Source organism: Polistes dominula, unplaced genomic scaffold (assembly GCF_049000335.1).
Source record: "Polistes dominula isolate Pdom_NZ unplaced genomic scaffold, Pdom_raw_medaka contig_24, whole genome shotgun sequence".
NCBI lineage: Eukaryota > Metazoa > Arthropoda > Insecta > Hymenoptera > Vespidae > Polistes > Polistes dominula.
The window spans coordinates 8,096,136-8,119,693 of NW_028301150.1; the positions used below are offsets into that span (position 1 = coordinate 8,096,136).

The following is a 23,558-nucleotide window of genomic DNA, read 5'->3' on the forward strand; positions in this document are numbered from 1 at the left end:
TGTTGGTCTCCTAGTAATCTGAAATAAAAAATAAAAAAGGTTATTAATTTTGAATAATGCCGCTATCGTACTAACAAAAAAAAGTTAAAAAAAGTTCTTTTTCGCTAAGTTACGGCTGTCTGAAAAAATGATACATTTCTTTTCCATTTTTTTTACAATTCCGAATTTATTAAAAATAGTAAAAATTAAAAATTGTTGTTAGAGTTTCGTTAGTACGATAGAAAAATGCATAGAGAAGACTGTCACCAAATTTCAAGTAAATCGGCTTAGTAGAACTTGAGAAATCATGGCAAACATGAAAAAAACAGTTTTGAGGAAAACGCGTTCAAAGTTTCGCGTAATAAAGGTAGGATATAGGATGCCGCGTCACTAAAACAGCTATATCTTCGAAAATAATTTGAAGTTTAAAAAATCCTTTTAAGGACATATTCTTAGAAGGTTAAGCTTTAAAAATATGAAAAAAACTCGATTTTTTCAAATTTCTAAACCACAATACAACCTTAGGCACATCATTTTGTACCATTTTCAAAGATATAAATATTTTAAAGATGTGCCAAGTAATTGATAAAGCAATAATTACGGTTGTGTCGTTATTAAACAGAAAAAAAAATCATGTGTGCAGATCACACGTGTTAGAAGTGAAACCTTCAAAAATCTACGTTTCGAGAGAATGAGACGAATGCACAGTTTTAAGAGTAAGATAATTGTAGGATTTATTTATTATGATATTAATACTATATATAATTAAGGTTAACGGTATGGTCTCTGGGTGGAATAGCTGATAAGAAGTACACTTTTCCAAATTTAGGCAATAAAAATGGAATGCTGAATGCAATAGTTATAAATAGACACCAAAATCATAGGATGTTTATCAAAGGAAATATAATTCGTCAGAAATTAAATAAATATACATAATCCTTTTTTTGAAGCTCAGGTATAAAATTTTTTTTGTTAGTATGGTTTTCTATTTCCCGTTTTCATCTACATTCTTGCGCTATATAACAAGCATTTTAGGATAGAAGAAATAAAGACCGATTCACGCTGGGCGTTCAACATTTTAAAAATGTTTTTATTTTATTGAAAAATTAGTATAAGTTTCTTAACTACGCAAATATCACACTTTATAATATAATTTTCATATATGCATGGGTCAGTACATCTCTTTGGATATTTTTCATAAAAACATATAAAAAACAAATTTAATAGACATATTTTGTCATTATGCATCAAATATATTTTATAAAGAAGCAAAATAAAAATGTGACAGTAATTTACTTGCTTTTGAATGGAATTTGTTAGCTGCTCCTCATTTGTTCCACAGTATTCTCTAATTCTTTTTCTCTGATGTATCTGGTAATCATTTTTTTTTTAATATTGCAGACAATACAATTATTATATTCTATATATTTCATAATTGTAATTATAATATTTGCTACATAAATAATTTAATATTAATTTTTCAATAAAATAGAAACATTTTTAAATAGAAAAGAAATGACACGTTTGGTAAAATAAAAACAGACCACGCACCCTCTTTCTTTATTTCGACCGTCGGTTCGTTTGGACCTTATAGTCCAGTCAAAATAGCCCTGAAATCGGGTTTTTGAGCTATACGGCTGAAAAAATATGGAAATTATCAGAAAAATGCGTACAATACTGTGGGCAAAGTAAAAAAGTTCTCAACCACCGGGAAAGGGGTGAAAAAAATTAAAAACTACTCCAAAATACGATTTTTGGATTATATGTTGAAAATATCAAAAAAAGTTTCAAATAAAAGTTGTAGAGCATAAAATTTTAGGCCTATCTATAGCAAACCATTTTTCCCCTAAAACGCACCCTTTCACCCCTACGACTGTTCAAAGTACTCAAAAAATGAAAATTCAATAAAAAATATAAAAATTGGACTTTTTAAAATTTTTTTTTTTTAATTATCTTTAAAAAACTACAAAGAACAATCGTAGGGAAACAAAAAATTTTTTTTTTCATCCCTTCTATTAAAAATCAAGGGGTGAAAACGGTTTTTGCTCGATATTTCGCTTAAAACGGGTTATTTAAAAAAATTTTCTTTTTCATATGAATTTTTAATTTATTTTTTAAATTTTGGTGTTGAATTTATATTTATAAATATTTACCTGTAGGAAATATCCCAATTTAAAGACAGGTAATTACTCCCTTAGTCCTACGCCTTTGTAGAAAGAAACAGAAAATGAAGCTATCCTGCTCTTACTCATTGTGACGTAGTTCGCCATGGCACGCATGAGCAAACTCCTAACTTCCATGCGTGCAAGAGAGATAGACAACCAATTGTTAGCTTCGTCTAAATGTAAACAGTATAACGCGATGAAACCCTTTTTCTTAAATATATTCTCTTTTTCTTCTATATTCTCTATAGCTCGAGAGTCTCGCGCGCATCTGTGACACCATGATAGATTTTTGAAAATATCTCAAAAAGTAAGCGAGATAAAGCGATTTTTTATTAATTATGTTTTGTAGACAATTTTATTTGCTACAAAAAAGGTTCAGTACTAAAATATATTATCTTCCTCACTTTTCGAGATATATTAAAAAAATTAAAAAACTATTCCCACCTTTTCTTACATTTTTGAAAATATCTCAAAAAGTAAGCGAGATAAAGCGATTTTGTATTAATTATGTTTTGTAGACAATTTTATTTGCTAAAAAAAAGGTTCAGTACTAAAATATATTATCTTCCTCACTTTTCGAGATATATTAAAAAAATTAAAAAACTATTCCCACCTTTTCTTACATTTTTGAAAATATCTCAAAAAGTAAGCGAGGGAAAGCGATTTTGTATTAATTATGTTTTGTAGACAATTTTATTTGCTAAAAAAAAGGTTCAGTACTAAAATATTTTATCTTCCTCACTTTTCGAGATATATTAAAAAAATATGATTACTCTCTTACCTGATACTTTTTATTAAGTTTCACCACTGACAAGGACAGCGCAAGGTTTTGCCCTCTCGGATTTTGTTCAAATTTTGCAGGATGATAGATTTTGCTTACCTTTTTACGAATATATAGTGTTATAGGATCCACTACTCAATAATTTTTGAGATATTTGCCATTAAAAATGCTTATGAGGCTATCTAGTGTTTAAATTTACTTCTGAAGTAAGCAATGGTATATAATAGGTTTAGGATAATGACAACGATTCGGCGATTCGTTCCAATATTGGGCCGAGTCTTTTAGGGTTCGAATCTTGGGAGGTAAATTTTTTTTTTTCTATTTTTATATGTAAAGATACATAATAGAGTTTAAATAAGTTGAAAATGAAATGTCTTAAATGACTAGAAACCTTATAAGAGTTTTTTTTTGTTTTTTTTTTCTGTTTAATAACGACACAACCGTAATTATTGCTTTATCAATTACTTGGCACATCTTTAAAATATTTATATCTTTGAAAATGGTACAAAATGATGTGCCTAAGGTTGTATTGTGGTTTAGAAATTTGAAAAAATCGAGTTTTTTTCATATTTTTAAAGCTTAACCTTCTAAGAATATGTCCTTAAAAGGATTTTTTAAACTTCAAATTATTTTCGAAGATATAGCTGTTTTAGTGACGCGGCATCCTATATCCTACCTTTATTACGCGAAACTTTGAACGCGTTTTTCTCAAAACTGTTTTTTTCATGTTTGCCATGATTTCTCAAGTTCTACTAAGCCGATTTACTTGAAATTTGGTGACAGTCTTCTCTATGCATTTTTCTATCGTACTAACGAAACTCTAACAACAATTTTTAATTTTTACTATTTTTAATAAATTCGGAATTGTAAAAAAAATGGAAAAGAAATGTATCATTTTTTCAGACAGCCGTAACTTAGCGAAAAAGAACTTTTTTTAACTTTTTTTGTTAGTACGATAGCGGCATTATTCAAAATTAATAACCTTTTTTATTTTTTATTTCAGATTACTAGGAGACCAACATAACACGAAAAATTTTGGAATCTTTCAGCGAAAATTTTTGTAAAATATTCCCAAAAAATCTTTCAGAAACCTTGCAGGTATCATTCTAAAATATTGTAAAAAGGATTCATAAAAGATTTTACAAAAATATTTCAAGAATATTTTAAAAATATTTTAATGAAAGAGTAATTAAAATGTTTAAAACTATTTCCACGAAACCTAGCAAAAATCATGCTAAAAGATTTCATAAAATATTGCAAGAAAGTTTGTAAAAATATTATTAAAAATATTTCATTAAATGTTGCAGAAAGGTTGTTAAAGTTTTTCTAGTATTCATTTTTTCAAAACGTTTTATAAATCTTGTAGCAACCTTTAAAAAATATTTCTCAAAACATTTTTGAAAACTTTCTTGAAATCTTTTGCGATATGTTCTGAAAATATTTCCAAAATTTTTCAAAAAAATATAATTTTTCGCAAAATCTTGATGAAAAGAAAGTACAATAAAACCTTGCAGAAACCTTTTGCAAAGATTTCACACAATATTTCACAAAAGTTTGTAAAAATTTTATGAAAAATATGTCAAAAACATTTCAAACATATTTATAGAAACCTTTAAGGCCGGCGATACATGTAAACGTCTAAATTTTGACCGTTTTTCAGAGACTTATTTAAAATGGAAGAAATAAATGAATCGTTTTGAAACTCAGCATGTTTATTCATTACATATAAAAATATAAGAATCCGATTTTTTTTAAATTTTTTTTTTCAAAATGGCCGCTGTAGTAACCAATCTCCTAAGGCCCTCGCGGCGAAAGGCATCAATCAGCGTGATTTTTAGCTTCAGTTACAGCAATTTGGAATAAAAAAAAAGGGTTGGAGCGTTTTCATAAAACATGTATCTTTTAGTTGAATAAAGAAAAAAACAAAAAAGTCAAAAAATCGGTGAGCCCTGGCCGGAAAAGCTCTCAATTGTCTTTTTTGAAAAAATTTCAAAAATGTTTTCTAGGAACCTTTCGCAAAACATGGTGATAAGATTTTAAAAAATCTTTCTAAAACCTTTTTAGAAATCCTTAGCAAGTTTCTAAACGCGGACTTTTCCACCTTGTAGAAATATTTTTCAGAAATCGTGTTGAAAGACTTTAAGCTTTCCAAGAAATGTTTTAGAAAATTTTTAGAAAGTTTCTATGTTATGTGGGGAGCTGCAACCGTGACAACCGTCGCGCGCCATTTTTTTTGGGACACCCCACTTCATTAACCTATATCTTTTTCAATTTTGAATTTTTTCTGTATTTTTTTTTTTTCATGTATTCTTGAAATACTAATAAATATCTTGTAAAATTATGGATAGTGAAAATATTATTCGTCTTTTTGTTATTGCACTTGAAAAAGTACCTAAAATTCGACCAGAATACCCCCTTAACAGATACGAACGCGACTTGATTTAACATCGAACTAACTTCTACGCTATTATCTCAAAACTTATCTGTAAATCGCTAGGACGAATTGCAGAAAAAAATCGTTAACGACATAAAAATGGGTCCTCGCATAAATCGTCCGTTCAATATTACCGTCGAACAGATTCATCTTGTACATTCTTTTGCAACGTTACTTTGATCGGAACTACGTCATTTCGAAATAATGTTTTACACAAAATTTTTATTAAGTTTAATTTACGATATATCTTTCTTTCTTTGTTTTTTTTTTTTTTTTTTTCAATTTTTATGTAACTAGTAACCACGATTTATCCATTGATTAATAATTAATGAATTAGGAACGGATATGCAATCTCGCTTTCTAAATTGATTAAGCGAATAAGCGAACCTATACGACCGTACCGTCTAGTAAATTACATTAATTGGACGCCCATGTTGATTAATCTGACACGACATTGGAACGTTCGAAAGTCGATTCATCGATTTAATATTATGCGAGTCCTCTCGAGTAATAAAATAGTTAAACTACAGGAAGAGAAATCGAAATTTATTTCTTTTTGCTAGATTTTATTGATTTTTAGATAATTTTAAATGATAAAGAATAAGAATAATGTTTGAAGGATTTCGTAAGTTTTGAGTCTATTTTAGGTGAACCTTTTGTGTTAGGCCCGACTATGCGCGACTAATCGGTCGCGCCTAGACGCGCAGTCCTTATTCGCATGAGTGGTGGTGCGCTTGTATTACGAGCGAGCAAGTTCGAGCGAGCGTGTAACTGCAGGAAGCAAGAATGGACGTGCTAAACGACTACTCTTGCTTCGTAAATAATGCTATGTTTCCGCTTACAACCTGCAGCTTTGCCTTTGAACTCTATCGTACCTTCAACGAATTGTGTTTTTCTAGTTATACATCAGATAAGAAACGAACAATGAAAAACGATTATTGTTTCCTCGATTTCTCATTTAGAATAATTTTTTATTCGTATCAGACAACAGTGTCTTTATGAAGCAGCTATACGTGGTGTGGTTTAAAAGTTTTGAACCTAACACAGAAACAATTTATAGTTCTGTCAAATATGCTTTTATTTTTCGATTTAAATTCTAAACTTTTCAACCAACCCTCGTATTTATCCTTACCATATGATTTTGAAATACAAAAATACTAAACTCGCATATACGCGATGCAACCGTTAATTTACATTAGAATTGCTAATATTAATCAAAATGATTGATTGAAATAAAACGAGTCTTCGTTATTGTTTCTTTTTTTACATATAAATATGTATAATATTCTACATATATATATTTAAAAAATTTATTGTTTACTATCCTTTGACGTTGAAATTAAAAAGAATGCAAATAAAATGACATTTCTCTTAAATATATAACGTGTCTTATTAATAACATGTCATTTTGACTGGTGTAGTAGAGGTACACGTTAACCATCGGTAATTCCAGTGTCAAAGAATGTTGACCATCAGGAAAAATATGGTCCTGAAGGCTAAATTGCACAAACACAATGCATAAAAAAAAAAAGGAAAAAGAATTTGTAATAAATGAAAGGAATATTCTTGAAGTATACTTCCCCAACCGGAAATTGAAGATTTTAAAATGAGACTTTCATGGAATGCAAATAAATAATTAGAATCCATTTAAAAATTTGATGTAACGAGAGTTTTGCATGCAGCCTGATGATTTTGGAGAATCGAATATCGTAGCAGATCCAACGTTTATGGACCAGGACGAAATCGTTGATCAAGGCGACCGAGTCGACCGGATTCCGGGACGTGCTTTGACCGTTGCCGTAATAAAGGGCAATCATTGATGATTACAGCGCATGGAGGTGTGCGTGGTGCTCTCTCTCTCTCTCTCTCTCTCTCTTTCCAACTCGTGTAGAGGAACACGCGGGCACGTCGATCCTGTCACCGAATCTCGTTCCGCGAGCTCTTTCGAGACCGTCCTTCGATTTTCGGTGTGCTCCGGTTGCTTTTGCCTCTATATTCTCTGGCTCTCCGACCGATATTAAATATTTGCAAGCAATTTCGTTGTAATCGCTAGCTTGGTTCTACCGTTCCACGGTTATTGCGCCATCGAGCAATCTGCCATCGATTCGGCGAACGCGAGAGAGAAAGAGAAAAGAAAAATAAAGAAAAAGATCAAGATAAAGAGAAAGAGAGAAAGAGAGAGAGAGAAGGGAAGTGATGTTATTCTGTTATTCTTTTTATCATTTTTAATTCTTGTAGTATCGTCGACTCTACACGTAGAAGGAAGAATGCACCAATATGACGTTACTTCTTCTTTGAAAATCAGCGCAGTACGATCTTCTGGATGACAGCAACTCATACTTTATGCGCTATCGTTGAAAGTGCTATGAAAGTCTTGAGGAATCTAGCGAGTCTAGACCGGTCGCTTAGTATACTCCGTCGATCGTAGCTACGAAAGAAGAAAATCGCCATTGACGGAAAAGGAACGACTATCGTTCCTTGGAATTATCTAGAGACAGAGAACTATCTACGTCTAACAAGTCGTAAATATCGTTGGAAAAATCAAAGTTACTTAAAATAGATAAAGGAAGAAGGAAAAGGAACAAATATATTCGATTAGAATACTTTAGTAGATCGTTTATCCTTGATCCCTCATTTTTTCTTATTTCTATCGCGAATCGATCTTTATCGAAAGACTATCCCCAAAATATTTAAAAGCAAATTTGGAATACGCAAAGCTTGGCCGTTGTAGAGAAGTTTTCTCGCGAAATGTTCTCCTTCTTAGAAGCAACCGGGACTTCAGCATATATAAATATACACATCGGTGCGGTGCATATAAATATACGCTGCGGCATCATTTTAAGCGTGAGAGATAAACGCACCGAGGAAAAGTCGTCTAACGGCATAAAACCCGTGTCTTCTACGTACTTACTTAGTGTACGTAGGTAGAAATAGTAGTAGGTAGAGATAATATAATTAAGCTTGAACTAACACAGTGCGTTCGAAACAAATTTCATTCTAACATAAAATTTTTAATTTATTGCGAAATTGATCATAGTTAAGAAAAAACAAAGAAAATAAAATGATCAGAGTTAAAAAGCGAGGACGTTTGAGAACGTCAAAGGTCGACGTAATTCCACCCACGTGTCGAGTAAAATACGTCCAGAGAAGTTCCTTTCACTCCTTCAACGTGTCTATCTTAGCGAAAAGAGAAAAATTTTTCGAGGTAAGTTTCCTTGAAGAGCATCATCGATCGTTTGAGTCGAAGAGTAGGTAGTAGGTATCCCCGATACCTCTCGGATATACTCCTGGAGATTTGAGAAAAAGGTATCGTGGCTTTCCACGAAGCCGATCTTCCTCGAATAGATACGAACGACATACATAGAGAGGTATATACGTATTTTCTTTGGATCCGTAGTTCCATCGATGAAGGAGATGGAGTGTGCGTTTGCGCGCGTGCGTGACGTCGCGTACGTCCGATGTATCTTGTATGAGATGTCTCGACCAGACTCGTCTCCTATTCGCTCTCCTAGTAAAGAAAGAGTGAGAGAGAAAGAGAGAGAGAGGAAAAAAAGAAAAGAGATAGATATAGCTAGTCTCTCTCTCTTTTTCTCTCTTTCTTTCTCTCTCTCACACCTTTCTACTCTTGGCGTCGGCGCGTCGACCGATGTAGCATACTACGGAGGCTGCGTCGCTTTGTGTTCTTCTAAAGCAATTAATTATTGATAATGCGTTATGAGTCGGCGTGGGAAAGGGGCTCTGGACAGTTCTGGACGCTGACTCGCTCCTGCCAAGAATAATTCATGCCTTTGCATCGCGTCACCTTGCATCACTTCTCTCTGTCTCTCTTTCTTTCTTTCTTTCTTTCTTTCTTTCTTTTATTCTTTCTTTCTTTCTTTTATTCTTTCTTTCATTCTTTCTTTCATTCTTACCTCTTTTCGAAGAGTTATTTTCTTTTTTTTGTTCTTCTCACTTTCCGCTTTTCTGTTCGACACTCTACTCTATTTCTCTTCAGAGAAAGAAAATTGAAAGGACATCAAAAACGATAAGAAATCCTAAAAAACGAATAAAAAGCTGTCCAGTTATTTGAAAACACTCTTGCAAAGAAAGAAATAGAGAAAGAGAGAGACACAGAAAGAAAGAAAAGAAGTAGGTAATGCAGTCGTACCCTTCGCTGTCTCGCGAAGCGATTTAATTAAAAGAACGTTAATTAATTAATGCGAGATGACGAACAAGTGCGGAGTTTGCCGAGTTCCGACTTCTCAAGGATTGTTAGAAGTGAAAAAGCGGAGATCGGGAACTTCTTGTGTTTCCGTTTATTACACATATTGTCTCGACGATTATAAGAGGGTACATGAACGATAATAATCTATGCTAATAATAATAATAATAAAAGGATAAGAAGAATATTAAAAAAAGATCGTTAATAACAGTGTATTGTAATGTTCAATTTGATATCACATTTTTCTTGAACACTCAACTTTCTCTAAAGATTTTTCTCAGGTATCTACGATATAAAGAGATATGTTAGGTCTCGTTAAAATGCGTTAACCCGTAAGATAAGTAAGCAGAAAGTGCCAGAGCGTCAGTGTAAAAAGAAAGAATTATACTAAAACGTCGGAAGTTCGTTATAGGTACGCACACTCCGTTTACAATTAGACAAATTAATTTCAATGGTTGTAATCCTCCTTCATAAAGTAGCTCGCGATTAATTCTCAAGAGGCAGACCAAGCTACGCCGCTTTTGTGCCTTTTTTTTTTAGACTTTTTGTGTCTGCGGAAAAATAACACGGCTACTATATATATATATATATATAGAAACTATATTCGTTGTTACTGGTCTTTAAGGTAGTCTTTTCGTCGTGCGTCTATATAAAGAACACGAAGCAGAATGAAATCTCTAAAAATATTTTCTTGTAGGTACCTACATATATGTGTATCTAGATGCCATTGTATACCGATCTAAAATCTATTGTATGTTAAATATGATATATTTTCTCCCAACGAATATAGTGTTATGTAGTATAGATTATTATCTGGATCCGCGTACCAGTTTCGCAAATTCTTAGTTTATTTCTCTCAACGAAAAGAACGAATTTACGCGATCGAGAAATAAATACGAAGATCGAGGAACGAAACAAATATATATACGCATATGTTGCACATACTTATATTATACCTATGTATCTAGGTTTGTATTCATATAGAGTGGCGGAGAGTCGTTAAAAATTGTCGCTTTTATGTCACGCAAGAAACGTATGGGATCGTTAAATTTACGCGCGCATTGTCGAAAGAGATACGGTTAAGATCTTATTTCGCTCTTGTATTATGTCCGATTTGACCGAACTCCGTTCCTACTGGTTTTGTTCTCTCACATGACGAGCTTTCGTACTTTTCATCTATTGTATGTTAATAATACGTTTCGATCATTCGTAGCGTTACAGGCTCACTAATGTAATATCTTCCTGTTTTTGTTACCTTCTGCTCGATTCCGCGAAGAAATCGTTTCTAGGTGCCGCAATTGCAATTTCAAAGTTTCCCTCGCTACTTCAATACCATTATCAATTACTAGTATTATCATTAAGGATCGTTACCGGTTCGTTACAAACTTCTTGCCAGCTTCGGCGAACGTTTACCCTTGGTAATTTTCCTCCTATCCTTCGGCACTTCTTTGAAACTCCTTTCAGTACTCCAATCAACAACGTAGCAAGATGTTTTTATCCAAGAACAAATACGAAATTTATACTTATAGTTAAAACGTTAGTAAACTCTCGGAATATTACAAGATAGTACTTTCTTAACCGGTCGAATTCTCATAAGCTAATAAATATTATAAACGTACGAAAGAATAAACCTTTCTTTCAGTGAAGTACAATTCCATTTTGTATCTTATTATAAATCGATTTAAAATCTTTATATTTCAAACGTGATCAATGGAACGACCAAATCCGATTCTTTAATTTCTCTCAATCACGTTGTTCTTTACCGACAAAAAAGAAAATGATTTCGACGTCGAAGAATACTTCTATCTTCCCTCGTTATCTTCCTACAAAGTTATAACCACGAGCACACTAGGCATCGTGCCCGTTTAATAAGCAGGATAACGGTAAATCTCGTTCCCAACCCATCCTCCTGTCCTTGTATCGTCTCTCGCAGCAACATTCTTACCAATACTTTTCAATTCCGTGGCACTGAAATCGAACGTAAAAAAGTAAAAATGATATTTGAAACTTAGTATACTCGTACACAACCACGTGTATTTCTTTAGATCTAATTCATAGTCAAAGCGAGGAAAGAAGACGGCAGGAATTATTAATCACCTATAGCAAAAAAAAATCGAGAGAGAGAGAGAGAGAGAGAGAGATAGAAAAAAGAGAAAATGAATAGTGTGTAAATTTAACGATTTATTAACATACTAGACGTTTAACATCGATAAACTGACTGAATCATGTAAGTGATCATTCAAGTATCTAAATAAGACCAGCTACTTGTATGAATAAGCCTACATTGTTCATAGAACTATTTTATGTTAGAAGCTACACAAAAAGTGGCAAACTGATGACTTCTTGCGTGAAAACGACTATGATGCCTCGGGAGTAAAAGAAAGAAGAAAGTGTATGTATATGTAGTAGGAGATACAACAGTCGTTTCACTGATCCCGTTCGCCGACCGTTGAAAATTGTACATCTTTCTTAAGTAATAACCAACTCGAAGCGACCAAATACTTGCATTAAAATCATGCAATTAACGTGCATAAAGTATAAGAAGGTAAAAGTGGAGAGGGAAGGGGTACAGAAGAAAGTTTATGGTAAAAAAGACCGATGTTAGTGATTTGAGGGAGAAAGGAAGGCATTTTCCTATGATTACCATTCGCACGAGCATTAGCTTCAGCTAGAACGAAAATAGGAGGGTTGGAAAGAAAAAGATATTTTATAGGTGTATGCGTATGAATACATACGCATAAATATATATATATGGAGGAAAGAGAAAGATAGAGAGAATGATAGGCAAGAAGGGAAGCGAGGGAGGGCAACGATGCTGGAACGTAAGAAGCGGAATGATGAATTGCAAGGCGCGGTAATGAATCAGTGGCCAGCGACAGGCGGTACACCTACCAACAATACGGGGCCCCCGTTCTTAGAGGCCCACCAAGGCTGACAACAAACACCTTTCCCTGCGCCCTCGCTCTTAAAAAGCCCAGTCTCCCGTCCCCTCTAAACAATCGTCCAAGCTATTTTCTTTCGTTATTCTTTTATCTTAGCGGCACTGTTCAAGAAACACGGGCTATCTTCCTTTTCGTCTTCGTCGTTGTCGTCGGTGAAAAGAAGACAGGGAAAAAGATAAAGAGATAAAGAAAACTAGAGAGAGAGAAAAAGAGAGGAATTCTCGAGGCAGCCATAAGTTCTATGTTCGCTTCCTGAAGGCGACTCTTCTCGCTAGGGAGGCCCAACATGCGCGCGAATCGAATTGACATAGAGACGACAAGACCGATCGAACCGTCCGTGAAAAATTTCAAATTAACGTCCACGCTTTAGCGAGTTCCATCCTTTGACTCTTTTATTCTTTCTCTCTTTCTTTCTTTTTCTCTTTCCATCCCAATATTCGACGATCTTTTTCTTTGTTATATCGTAAAGTAAGTACAGTTTCTCAAAAGGAGCCCCACGGTTAAACAAGTGTATACGTAAGTATGTAGTGAATGCACAAGCAATCTTCAATGCTCGTCCTATGACCTCAAAAAAAGAGATGAGAGAGAAAATAAAAATCGAGTCGTGTGTGGTCTTTCCTACTTTTTTTCCATTTTCTTATGTTATATCGAAACGACTATTTCTAAGAGTAACATTATCTTTTTGTAAAGATGTGAAAGATATTTCGAAATGTTTCGGTAGGTATATTATCTTGTCGAATGATTCATAAGATAACCTGAGTATCTTTCTACTATCTCGGACACGTTGTTTTCAAAAAGGAGAGAAGAAAAAAAAAGAATCTTAAGAAAAATCTCGATTCGTCGCTGCGAACTTTTCATTTTTTACATTGGAATTCCTCGCGTTACGAAGCCTTATAATCATCGCTGTTATCCTTAACCGTTGAAGACTGTCAACATGATGATGCAGTCGTTTAAAAATGCGACCTTCGCGGGCTCTAACTGCGTCGTATGGAATTGCCGAGCGCATGCGTACTAACGTACAAAGTCTAAAATCTAACGGATATAATTACGATTCTGACTTTTATTTCCTAAATGTGAAATATGTATAAGGAAACGATAAGTATGATTACGTATTTTAAATGTCGAGGCTTTAATCGAGTATTCGAAAACTTCTTAAGAATCTTAATGTTTCCTTAAGCGGTGAATCAATGATATTATATATTCCAATTATTAAATTAAAATTGAACAAGAAAACGGTCATTAAAATCGGACAACGAAGAAAGTGTACATACATTGAGAACAAGTATCGGAAGTTAAGGCTCACTTTGATCCTGAGTTTTAATTTCAAATTTTTACGAGCGAGCAAAGATGACTTTTAAGATTCGGTCCAATGAATGTGGGATTGTAAACGAAAAGACGAAGAAGAGGTTGGGTAAAAAGAAGAGAGAAATAAAATGAAGAAGAAAAAATAAAAATAGAAAAAAATAAAAAAAGAAAGGAGGTGGGTTGGCACATTGCCACGGCTGGAACGTAAACTGATCGCGCAATCCGACGATACGCACAGCGAGTCAACTCAGGCCACGAAGAATTTCAATCAGCAATAATACTGGCGTGCCATTTTCCTCTTTTTTTCTCTCTCTTTTTTCTTCTCCTGGATGTTCCTACTTGTTTCGTAGCTCCTTTTTAGATGCTTCTCGCACCGGTTACAAATGGCGTCATTATTCCTTAATAATTCGAGATACCATCGAGGGATAATGTATTGTCCGATAAGAAGAGATTAAGGAGGATAGCGCGATGGGCCGATACTTGTTGGGCCGGCCGAACTGCTTCAACTTCGAATCTATCGACGCGTATTTATCGTAGCAAAAGAGAGAAAGAGAGAGAAAGCAAAGGAGTGAGAGGATCGAGAAGCAGCAAGCAATCGCCAGAGATACTCGCCACATTAGCCGTTCCAGGGAGGATGAACGATTTACGTTACGGTTATAGTCCTCGGAGATATCATCTTATAACGGCTCCCGTGTTCGTTTGAGCTAATCGAGCTATGAAGTTTTTGATTGAGCTTCAGGACTCGTTGGTTTTCTTTACAGGAAAACAAAAAAAAAACACAAAAAACAAAGCTCTTTGCAAACTAATTTTCATGAATGTAAATATTTTTAAGCATAATAAGAAATTAACTATAAATCGTAGAAATATTCAAGGTCTTATGAATTCCATTACCTTCTGGTAAAGTTTTACATATTCATCGAGTCGTATGTTTCAAATCGCAACGTTGCAGACAAAAGCAGGAAAATTGCCACAGTTGATTCATGTGAGAAAGAAAGAAAGAAAGAAAGAAAGAGGGACAGGGAAAGAAATAGGAAAAAAAGAGAAGCGTGGGCGTTTCGGAGCAACGACGAGGACAAGATCAACTGGCTTTCGCCTTTACCACGGATACGCACGCAGCTGTTATGGCACCTGCCGTATCCGCCTTTTTCGCAGCGATTAACGCCACCTACGTGACGTAGCGCCATCACTGAGACGTCATTATCCTGACTACGTTAATTACTGACCTCCGTTGTGCAGTTATCCTGTGATAGGTGACGACAAATTATAGGTAAACGTAATAACGAGCTTGCAAGTGTGAATACCTTGAGTAGCAATGTCAAGATAAAATTGAAAGAAAAAGGGAGAAAAGGTAAAGGAATCTATCTTTGCTCTAGCTATCAAGGAAACGAAAATGTTAAATTTTTTCTCTAATAGATGCGGGCAAGAAGAAAGTAGTTAAGGTTAACGACTTACTGTCTTGCTGATGATAAGAGTAAAGAAGAGACATTGACATAAGATAATATGTTTTAAGATATAAGATAAAAAATAAATGACTACGGTGAAAACGACGATAGATATAAATCTAGGTTCTTATAACTTTTTCGAATGACGTTTACGGTCGTGATCCAAATGAGTCCTATTGGTTTATCGATGAATTAGTAATACGATTTTCTTTCGTTTTTCACTTAAACGGTGGTGTTAATTCCGTTCATTTTCCTTGATCTCTACCATATGACTATAATTCTTTCTATTAAACGGTTATAAAATTCAATTATTTGCAACAATACTATCTGCTTATTCCTCATAAAGTTATCAGTAAATTTCTTCGAAAAATTCAGCTCCATAAAAATCTTTATATTACGATAATTTGTTTCCATCCACGTTTATGGATTTTACCTATTTCAGTTAAGTATCATCATAATCGATAGTGTTAAAATATTCCAAATAAAGTCGTTAATAACAATGTCAGTGTCATGATAAGAATTTATTAATTAATCGAACGTAATAATCGAAGTAATAAGCTCATGAAGAAAGAAATTGCACGAAAAGAAAAAATATTAATTTAAATATTAACTTAACATTATAGCGATTTGTTTACGTCGTGTTTATATCGTTTTATGTTCGAAACAGATATTATCTTAATCGATAGCGTTAAAACATCGCGAATAAAGTCATTAATGACAATGTCAGGATTATATACTAAAGATTTATTAATTAATCGAATATAATGAGTGACGAGATAAGCTTCGCGGAAGAGATAGCACGAAGAGAGAAGATCGATGTTACGTTGAAACGAGTTATGGCGTTAAACCAAGCATCTTCCAATGAACCTTGTGAAGGTTGGTATTTCTATCTGCAAACATCTCGCATTACCTTCGCCGTTCAAGTTCGTCGCAAAACTTTAAAGAAGAAGACGTCCTGCCGCTCGCACGGAAAACGGTTTTCATGATGATAAATATCCTTGCGTTCCATTTCCTCCCTGTAACAAGCTTTTCTCTCTCCCCTCTTTCTCTCTCTCTCTCTCTTTCTATCTCTATCTTTTTCTTTTTCTTCCTCACTCGCTCTTTCGTACACTCGTACACTCGTACGTTCATTTACTCTCATAAAGATTTCATCTTAGCAAGAACTACTTCGAAGAAGGCGCGTTAAACTCTCACGAGAAAGGCATCGTGCCTTCTCGTCTAGGAAACAGGTGGCAATCAGCCATGGAGATCGATAGACCGAAGGACGATCTCCGAAGACTCCAGCGATAAACGAAAGCGAAGTTAATTAGTTTGCACGTTGCATCAAATTGCACCATTGAATAGAGGATGCTCTTTTAAGGGTGGCAAGGTCCAGCATAAGAGAAATAGAGAGTGAGACGAGTCGTAGATTAGTAACAGCTCAACCCTTTTTCTCTCTCTCTTTCTCGCCAAAATAATGAAAAAATAAAACAAAAAACAAAGAACGAAAAGAGGAAGTAGTGAATTTAAGAAGGGTTTATTTACGAACAACCTTCTAGGTCCGAGCCGACAGAGTATAGGACAGGTGGCAAACAAGAGAACCTATGAAGATAGAAGCTAGTTCGCTTGGAAGTTGATCCTTGCTCGAAGAGCTTCTTCTATTAACCCTTCTTTAATTTGCTAAGAGTAACCCCAAAGATCGCCGATATCAACGAGAAACGAATCAAGCGAGGATTTCTTAGTTGGTTGGTTCCCGCGCTCGAAACTATCTTTTCGTTCTTCGACATTATTTCGAACTAGATGCAATATTTTAAAATGAAGAAGCATAGAAAATATATAAATTTCCCTTTTTCTTTTTCTTTTTCTTATTCTTTTTCTCTTTTAAAGGTTTATTTCTCTCACAGCTAAATTTTCAACGAGATTTCATGGATGTAAATCATTAATTCTGGCTAAAGTTGTAGCGTGTAGCTTGCACGTACTATCCACGATTACGATTTTTTCTCCGTTAATCCTGATTTCTTTCTTTCTCTCTCTCTCTCTCTCTCTCCCTATTTCTTTCTTATTTCTGTAAGGGATGGTCTTGCGAAAAGGAACACACCCACGACGACGACAACAACGACGACGATTCGCGTTCCCACACACGAGGTGAGAATCGTCGTCGGTTATGTGCACCTCAATGTGCCTCTTATCTCCTTATGCTATCCGACCACTCAACGTCCACGAGAGATACATAGGGGACCTTGTAATGTCGATACTATCGATACAGGAAACCGCCTTGCGATGCTTTCCGATCGCGAGAGATCCGCCCTCTTCGAACGTTCGAGCCAACCTCGGCCCCTCCTTTACTTTTCCACTTGCACGCACGGTGAAAGTTCGAATAAAAGATCGTTGTATCGATTATAGATATACCAACGACTCATAGTTATGTATTTTTAACGACATGAACGACGAGAAACTATTCGAACATTCCGACCTACGAATTCTCGTGTTTTCAGTTCGGCTAGCAGGAGAATGTGCACCAAGAGATTTCATCTTTTTCACTCTCTTGCTCCCTCTCTCTCTCTATGTTTCTCTTTCTTTTTTTCTGTTTGAACATCTCGATTTTTTGTATTCCAAGCACGTTAGAAATCTCTTCCCCCTGTTCACGTTATAATGTGTGTATGAACGCTAAGCGAGTTTATTTGCTAAACTAGCCGACAACAAATAACTCTAGGCTCAGCAGAATTAAATGACCATGTAAACTAGTTTTTATCGCGTAAAATAATGGCTACTTGCTCGAAAATATTGTCCGCTGGAATTTTCCACGAAGAACCTAAAATACGATTTCGCGATTATTCGATATCTTCACGGTGACGTGAATTACACGTTTATTATATTTGAATTTACTATACATCTTTCTTCATTCTACTATACATCTTATTACATCTTCCTACTATATATCGTTTATATTCAGTCAAAAGTAGCAAAGTACACTTTTGGAACAAAAAAACTTATATAATTTACATTGTCTATAACTGGTATTACTTTTTTGAATTTATTAGTCATTATTCCATAAAAGACATCAATAATAATATGCGAAAGCATTAACAAAAAGCATACTTATCTTGAACTTGATTTTTCTCGTTGAGAATTTGTTAAACGAACAATAACTAAAATCAATATAGATGTGAGAGTGAGAGAAAGACGAAGAGTGAGAGTGTATGGTGTGCGTGAAAACAATTGATAAATGTGAAAGATGTGTAAGAGTATGCAGCGATATCGGTATAAGTGTGAGTGCGCGCAGCGGTACGAATATGAGTGTGTCTAGTAAGAAAGAAAAGCGAGCGTGCACCCCGAAGTCTCTCGAATATTCCCGAACCGGAAATCGGGAAAAGGTCTTTTGTTTAATCGGTCGGGAATAGTCTGGAGATTTTGAGAATGATTGACGGAAGTGATTGGGACCATTGGTGGGGTGAATGAGTATATAAGCGCGGCGAAGAATGCGATCTTCGCCTTCTTGATTCGGTGCGACTATTTGTGAGTGAAAGAGTGTAATACGAGTGTGCTTAAGATTTCTAACTATTGTTACTTACTTTCCTTTTCTATCTCTTTATATTAAACCTTAATAATTAAACATTTGTTCTATTATAATAAATACTTATATTTTAAATTTAAATAAATCTTACATAGATGTTAATTAGTAATTTTTAGTTGAACATCCACGATTTATTTTTGCATGCGACTCGTACACTATCTTATTGTTTGATACATATGAACGTATATATACACTCGGAATAACTTGAAACGAGCGATTACAAAGTACATATATATACACATATATGTATATATGTAACTGTGGAGCAAGGATATCGCACTGTCGGATCTTCGAGATATCTCAAGAAAAAAGGAAAAAGAAGAAGAAGGAAACGTGGAAGAAGAGAAAGAAGAATGAAGAGGAAAAGGTCCAATGAGAAAGATTAGCCAGGTGGTCCGGAAAGGTCGGTGATAAACTGAACCAACTCGCGGCTTGAAGACGAAAACAAGAACAATCTTCGTTAAAATTATCGCGTTACATCATCACATCGAGACGTTTACATCAAACCGTTCAATCTATCGGCGATCGATTCTATGTTGGCTGGCCCAGTTCTCCTTTTCGGATCTTTTGCCATTGCATCTTTTATATTTTTCTCACTTTATCCGTCTTATTCAATTCCTAAGGGAATCAGTCCGATCCTTTTATCTTTCTTTTTTAACTGTCTTAACGAAATGAAACGTCAGTAATCACTTTTTACTTGTTAACTACGAGAGATTTAATGAAGGGTTTTATCATGAAGGAGACAGTCGTCAATTATTATTTATAATAACTTGTTCTTATTAAAATGCGATCGGAAACGAAAAAATCATAATATCGAAGACTGAAACGAGACGCCTTCTTTCTTTTTTATTTCATAACTCTGATGTGTACATATATATCTGTGTGTATGTATATATATAATATATTTGAAAGATATAATTTAAATAACTTGGAATCAGGCTCACTGATAAAACAAGATTTTGATAAATCGAAATGTTAAAACATCAACCTCGACATTAGCGAAGAATTCTGGAGTAAAAATTTGTTCATTCTCTCCTTTTCTTCCTGCTACAAAGAAAGAAAAAATTAAGGAGAGCGAAGGAAAGAGAGAGAGAGAGAGAGAGAGAGAGAGAAAGAAAGAAACGGAGAGAAAGAGTAGAAGAGACATGAGCATTAATAACCGAACAAAAAGGCATATGGAAAACATTTGTGTGCACTTCTTGTCGTTACTGAATAGCCTTGTTTGTTCGATAAACAGGGTTACCAGTTCTAAAGCGTTCGATCAACGCCCAAGCGGCCTATTAATTAAAAGCGCCGAGTTTCACTTTGTTAGAATCTTCTAGCGCGTCGTAAAGACTCAGTTCGAAAAAAAACGTACGTCTGGTATAGAAAGTGATCCACGATGTAAATAGCTACTTAAATCGTTAAACAGACGAACGATCATTCTAAATATAATTAATCTTTGTTCTTCGTTTCGATCGTTAATAAAGTATTTATAATAAGGAAGAAATAATGTTTTGTTGTTTAAAAAGAAAATCGTAAAGTTGCTAAAGGAAAGTCCGATCGATCTAAGCAATCACGGTTATAACAACAACAGGGAAATTTAAACTCCCTTTACGCATACCTACATATAGTGTTATATTCGAGACACGATACGTGCGTATATGAATATATTTACGTACAAGGTAGGCACATAACGACGAATGCATTACCGTTCATTCTCCCTTCTTGTCGTCTTCGTCTTCCTCTTCTTTATCCTCTTCCGCCTCCTCTTTCTTAACTTACTCCTCAGCCGGTACGATATGGTCGAAGCGAGGTGTGTTACCTTTAATGATAAAGCCGTTGTTGTACGTGCTCGGAGCGCAAGCGCTGCATATTTTAAGCAACGGCACATTATCATATCCGCTGAGCGAGCAGACCTCGATGATGCGATGAACGCGACTTAAGGGTGTATGCGAGCACATCAAGAGAAGAACTTACAAAGCTTATAATCGAGAAAGTGTAAAACGTTTATAGTGACGAAAAATCAGAGAAAAAAAATTGATTAAGGTATCGAACATTTCCGGTGAGTATCCAATCAACTCGAAGCATAAATTCTTATTAACTCCATACGTCGTCATTAAAGTCGTTTGAATAGATGTAGCATTAATTAGAGATTCAGGAACGATGTTCGACTTCCGTCACGCTTAGATATGTACCTGTTGCTTGTGCTCATAAGCCTCACCCTAGGAATTAAGTTGAATGTTATAGTAGTATTATAGAGGTGTCGCAGATACGTGCACGATTATATTTCTGCGTGTCCTGACAACGATTTCCTGATACCTCCCTGGAATGCAAATACACATGTATACTTATGCGAGTAGGTATATACACATTGGCTTAAGCTTAAGCAAGACAAATTAATATTAACGAGGAGATCGTTTTAACGCCTTTAAGAGGCGCGACCGACCGATCGAGAAACGATCTCCGCTATTTAACTCCAGCGAAGTGCACACCGCTACTTTAACCTTTCTTGTTTGAAAAATCGATCGGGCTTCGATCATAGCACGTTGCAATTTAGTCGGTATCATGTCCAAAGGAGTCCTTCGAATAAATTAACACCACCTTTCGCAATCTTTGTATTGTGTATCAATAATCTGTAACTGTTTCGTAAAATGTTCGATAGGCACAAGTACTATAATAATACTATAATAAATCTGTGTGTATGCTTGTATTTATTGATGCATAAACGAGCCTCTCATTGATTTTCAAAGATCGGTGCTGTTATTGCTTTGTCGCGTGACGATACATTAAATGTCAGCAAAGAAATTAACGTCGAAGCGAATATGCTCTCTTAAGTATGTTATTTCTAATTAACGTTTCAGAAAGTAATATCAAACGAAACGATCAGGTCTTAATTTTATAGATGAATAATGCATGATTAATTACACAAAATCGTATTATGCTACTGTTTTCTGCGATTTTTTCGCGATTACGAAAACAACAGTTCGATATTTACTGGGCTTCTATCTTCTTTTTTTATGGATTATAAAAAAAAGAAACAGTTAGAAAAGAGATAAATAACATTTATTTTTAATCCATCTAGAGATCTATCTTATGTGTATTATAATTACGTACTAGCAGAGACGAACTATAACTTAAAAATGAAACATTTCTTTCCGTCTTTCTCTAATTTTCAGTTTATAGAGACAATCTTAGACTCATAGATAATAAGGAAGACACAAATTAGCGACAAAGTTTTTAACGAATAGTCTCATGGTGAATTACACCAGGTGATGGTCCGACATTGGCATAAAGCCCAGGATGTACTTGAAAAAATGATGCTTGAATCGTGCCAAAAGAACGTCACAATTTCTTGGAGTGTCTCTTGGCTTTTACAAGGGACGGCAATTACCGAGAAAAGTAAAATAATGGAACGACCAGTTGAGGCCTTGCTTATTGAACAATTTAATGCTTAAATCTTCCGATGTCCATGTAAACTGAAAAAGATGAGAGATAAAAAGAGAGCATTTTTCCCTCGCGTAAACCTACCGTATAAAACTTGGAATTTTGATTTATGATCAAACGCTTATAACCGCTTCCGCTCGGCAACGACCAGATAATATTTATCGAATCGTAAAATTTCCCCACGTAACATTTAATTTGCACGTTTGTCTAGTAGGTCTTCTCGACCAATACTTTCCCCTTCTCTATTTTTTTCAAGCGTTAAAGAAATAATCTTTGTAGCTACCGCACGTTATCTGCCACGATTAGATGTTTTACGATTATTCGTGAGATCGTATTCAATATTTAATCGTCCATGCTAAAAGCAAACTTCGAATACATTTATTACCTATATCCTTGAAGGTATCAAGAGGCCTTTAAGGGTTTTCGTAAATTCGCTTCTTTCTCGATAAGCAAAAACACTTGAAAGTCTTTGCTATTTAATTTGCAACGTTATTGGCAAGCTGATAGGGACACTAGCTATTATAAATTCGAAAAGTATGTGTATGTATCAGGCATATATCGTTGACGATATTCTTAGATTTATTTTACGCGTTTCGATAAAAAGAGGCTGTTTTACGAGCGAATCGTCGTTTCATCGTCAAAGCTTACCAAGGATATCTATTCTTGATCGGCAGCTAGAAAAAGAGACCTGAAGGATGACAAAAAAGAAAAAGAGAAAGAGGAAAGTGGAATCGGATGATCCAACAGAATTCTCATAAACGGAATCAAAAAAGAGAAGGACACTCTTAGAGAATAGGGGAAAGGGAAGAAGAGAAGAACTTTTATTTTGGCGAACGAGCGAATTTTACAACCCTTGGTTTTCTTTCCTGAATTTCTGACATTCCACGTGAGTGTGCACGTTGCAAGATAGAAAATAGGATATTTATCAAGTCAGCTGACTAGAGATTATCGATACTGGGATCTTTAAACTAGGAAATTCTCGACTTTATTTTTATCAGGAACATTAATAAATTACTGATTGGATTCGGATTTGAGACACCGAAGCGAGTAGACGTGTCACGCGCGAGTTAGAACGCGAGTGTAAACAAATCGTGATTATAGTGAATGGTTCAGGGTATAAATTTAAAGTTCCACTGTAAAATTTAACTGCTATCTTGTAAGTGATTAAACAACGCATTCAAACTGCTTTTGCAGTTTGAAATGCAAGAACAATCCAACAACATGGCTTCTGACAACAGGGGTCAATTATATAAAACTGCACTACAAAAAAATACAGCATCATACGCCAATGTTACCTCTCAATACACCAGTCCAAAGAAAGAACAAGCAA

General features: G+C 34.8%; 1 protein-coding gene across 10 annotated transcripts in view; it reads right to left on the bottom strand.

Moving 5' to 3' along the window:
• The window catches only part of MESR6 (misexpression suppressor of ras 6), a 436,905-nt gene that overhangs the window by 263,839 nt on the left and 149,508 nt on the right, over positions 1-23,558 (bottom strand). For 3 of the 10 annotated variants that reach the window (XM_089177485.1, XM_089177497.1, XM_089177487.1), the window contains exon 1: positions 20,494-20,681. The exons of the other annotated variants lie outside the window; for them this stretch is intronic. In XM_089177485.1, the coding sequence (XP_089033611.1) occupies positions 20,494-20,681 (188 nt within the window). Of the gene's footprint in view, positions 1-20,493; positions 20,682-23,558 lie in introns of those variants that run through there. 10 annotated transcript variants of the gene reach the window in all.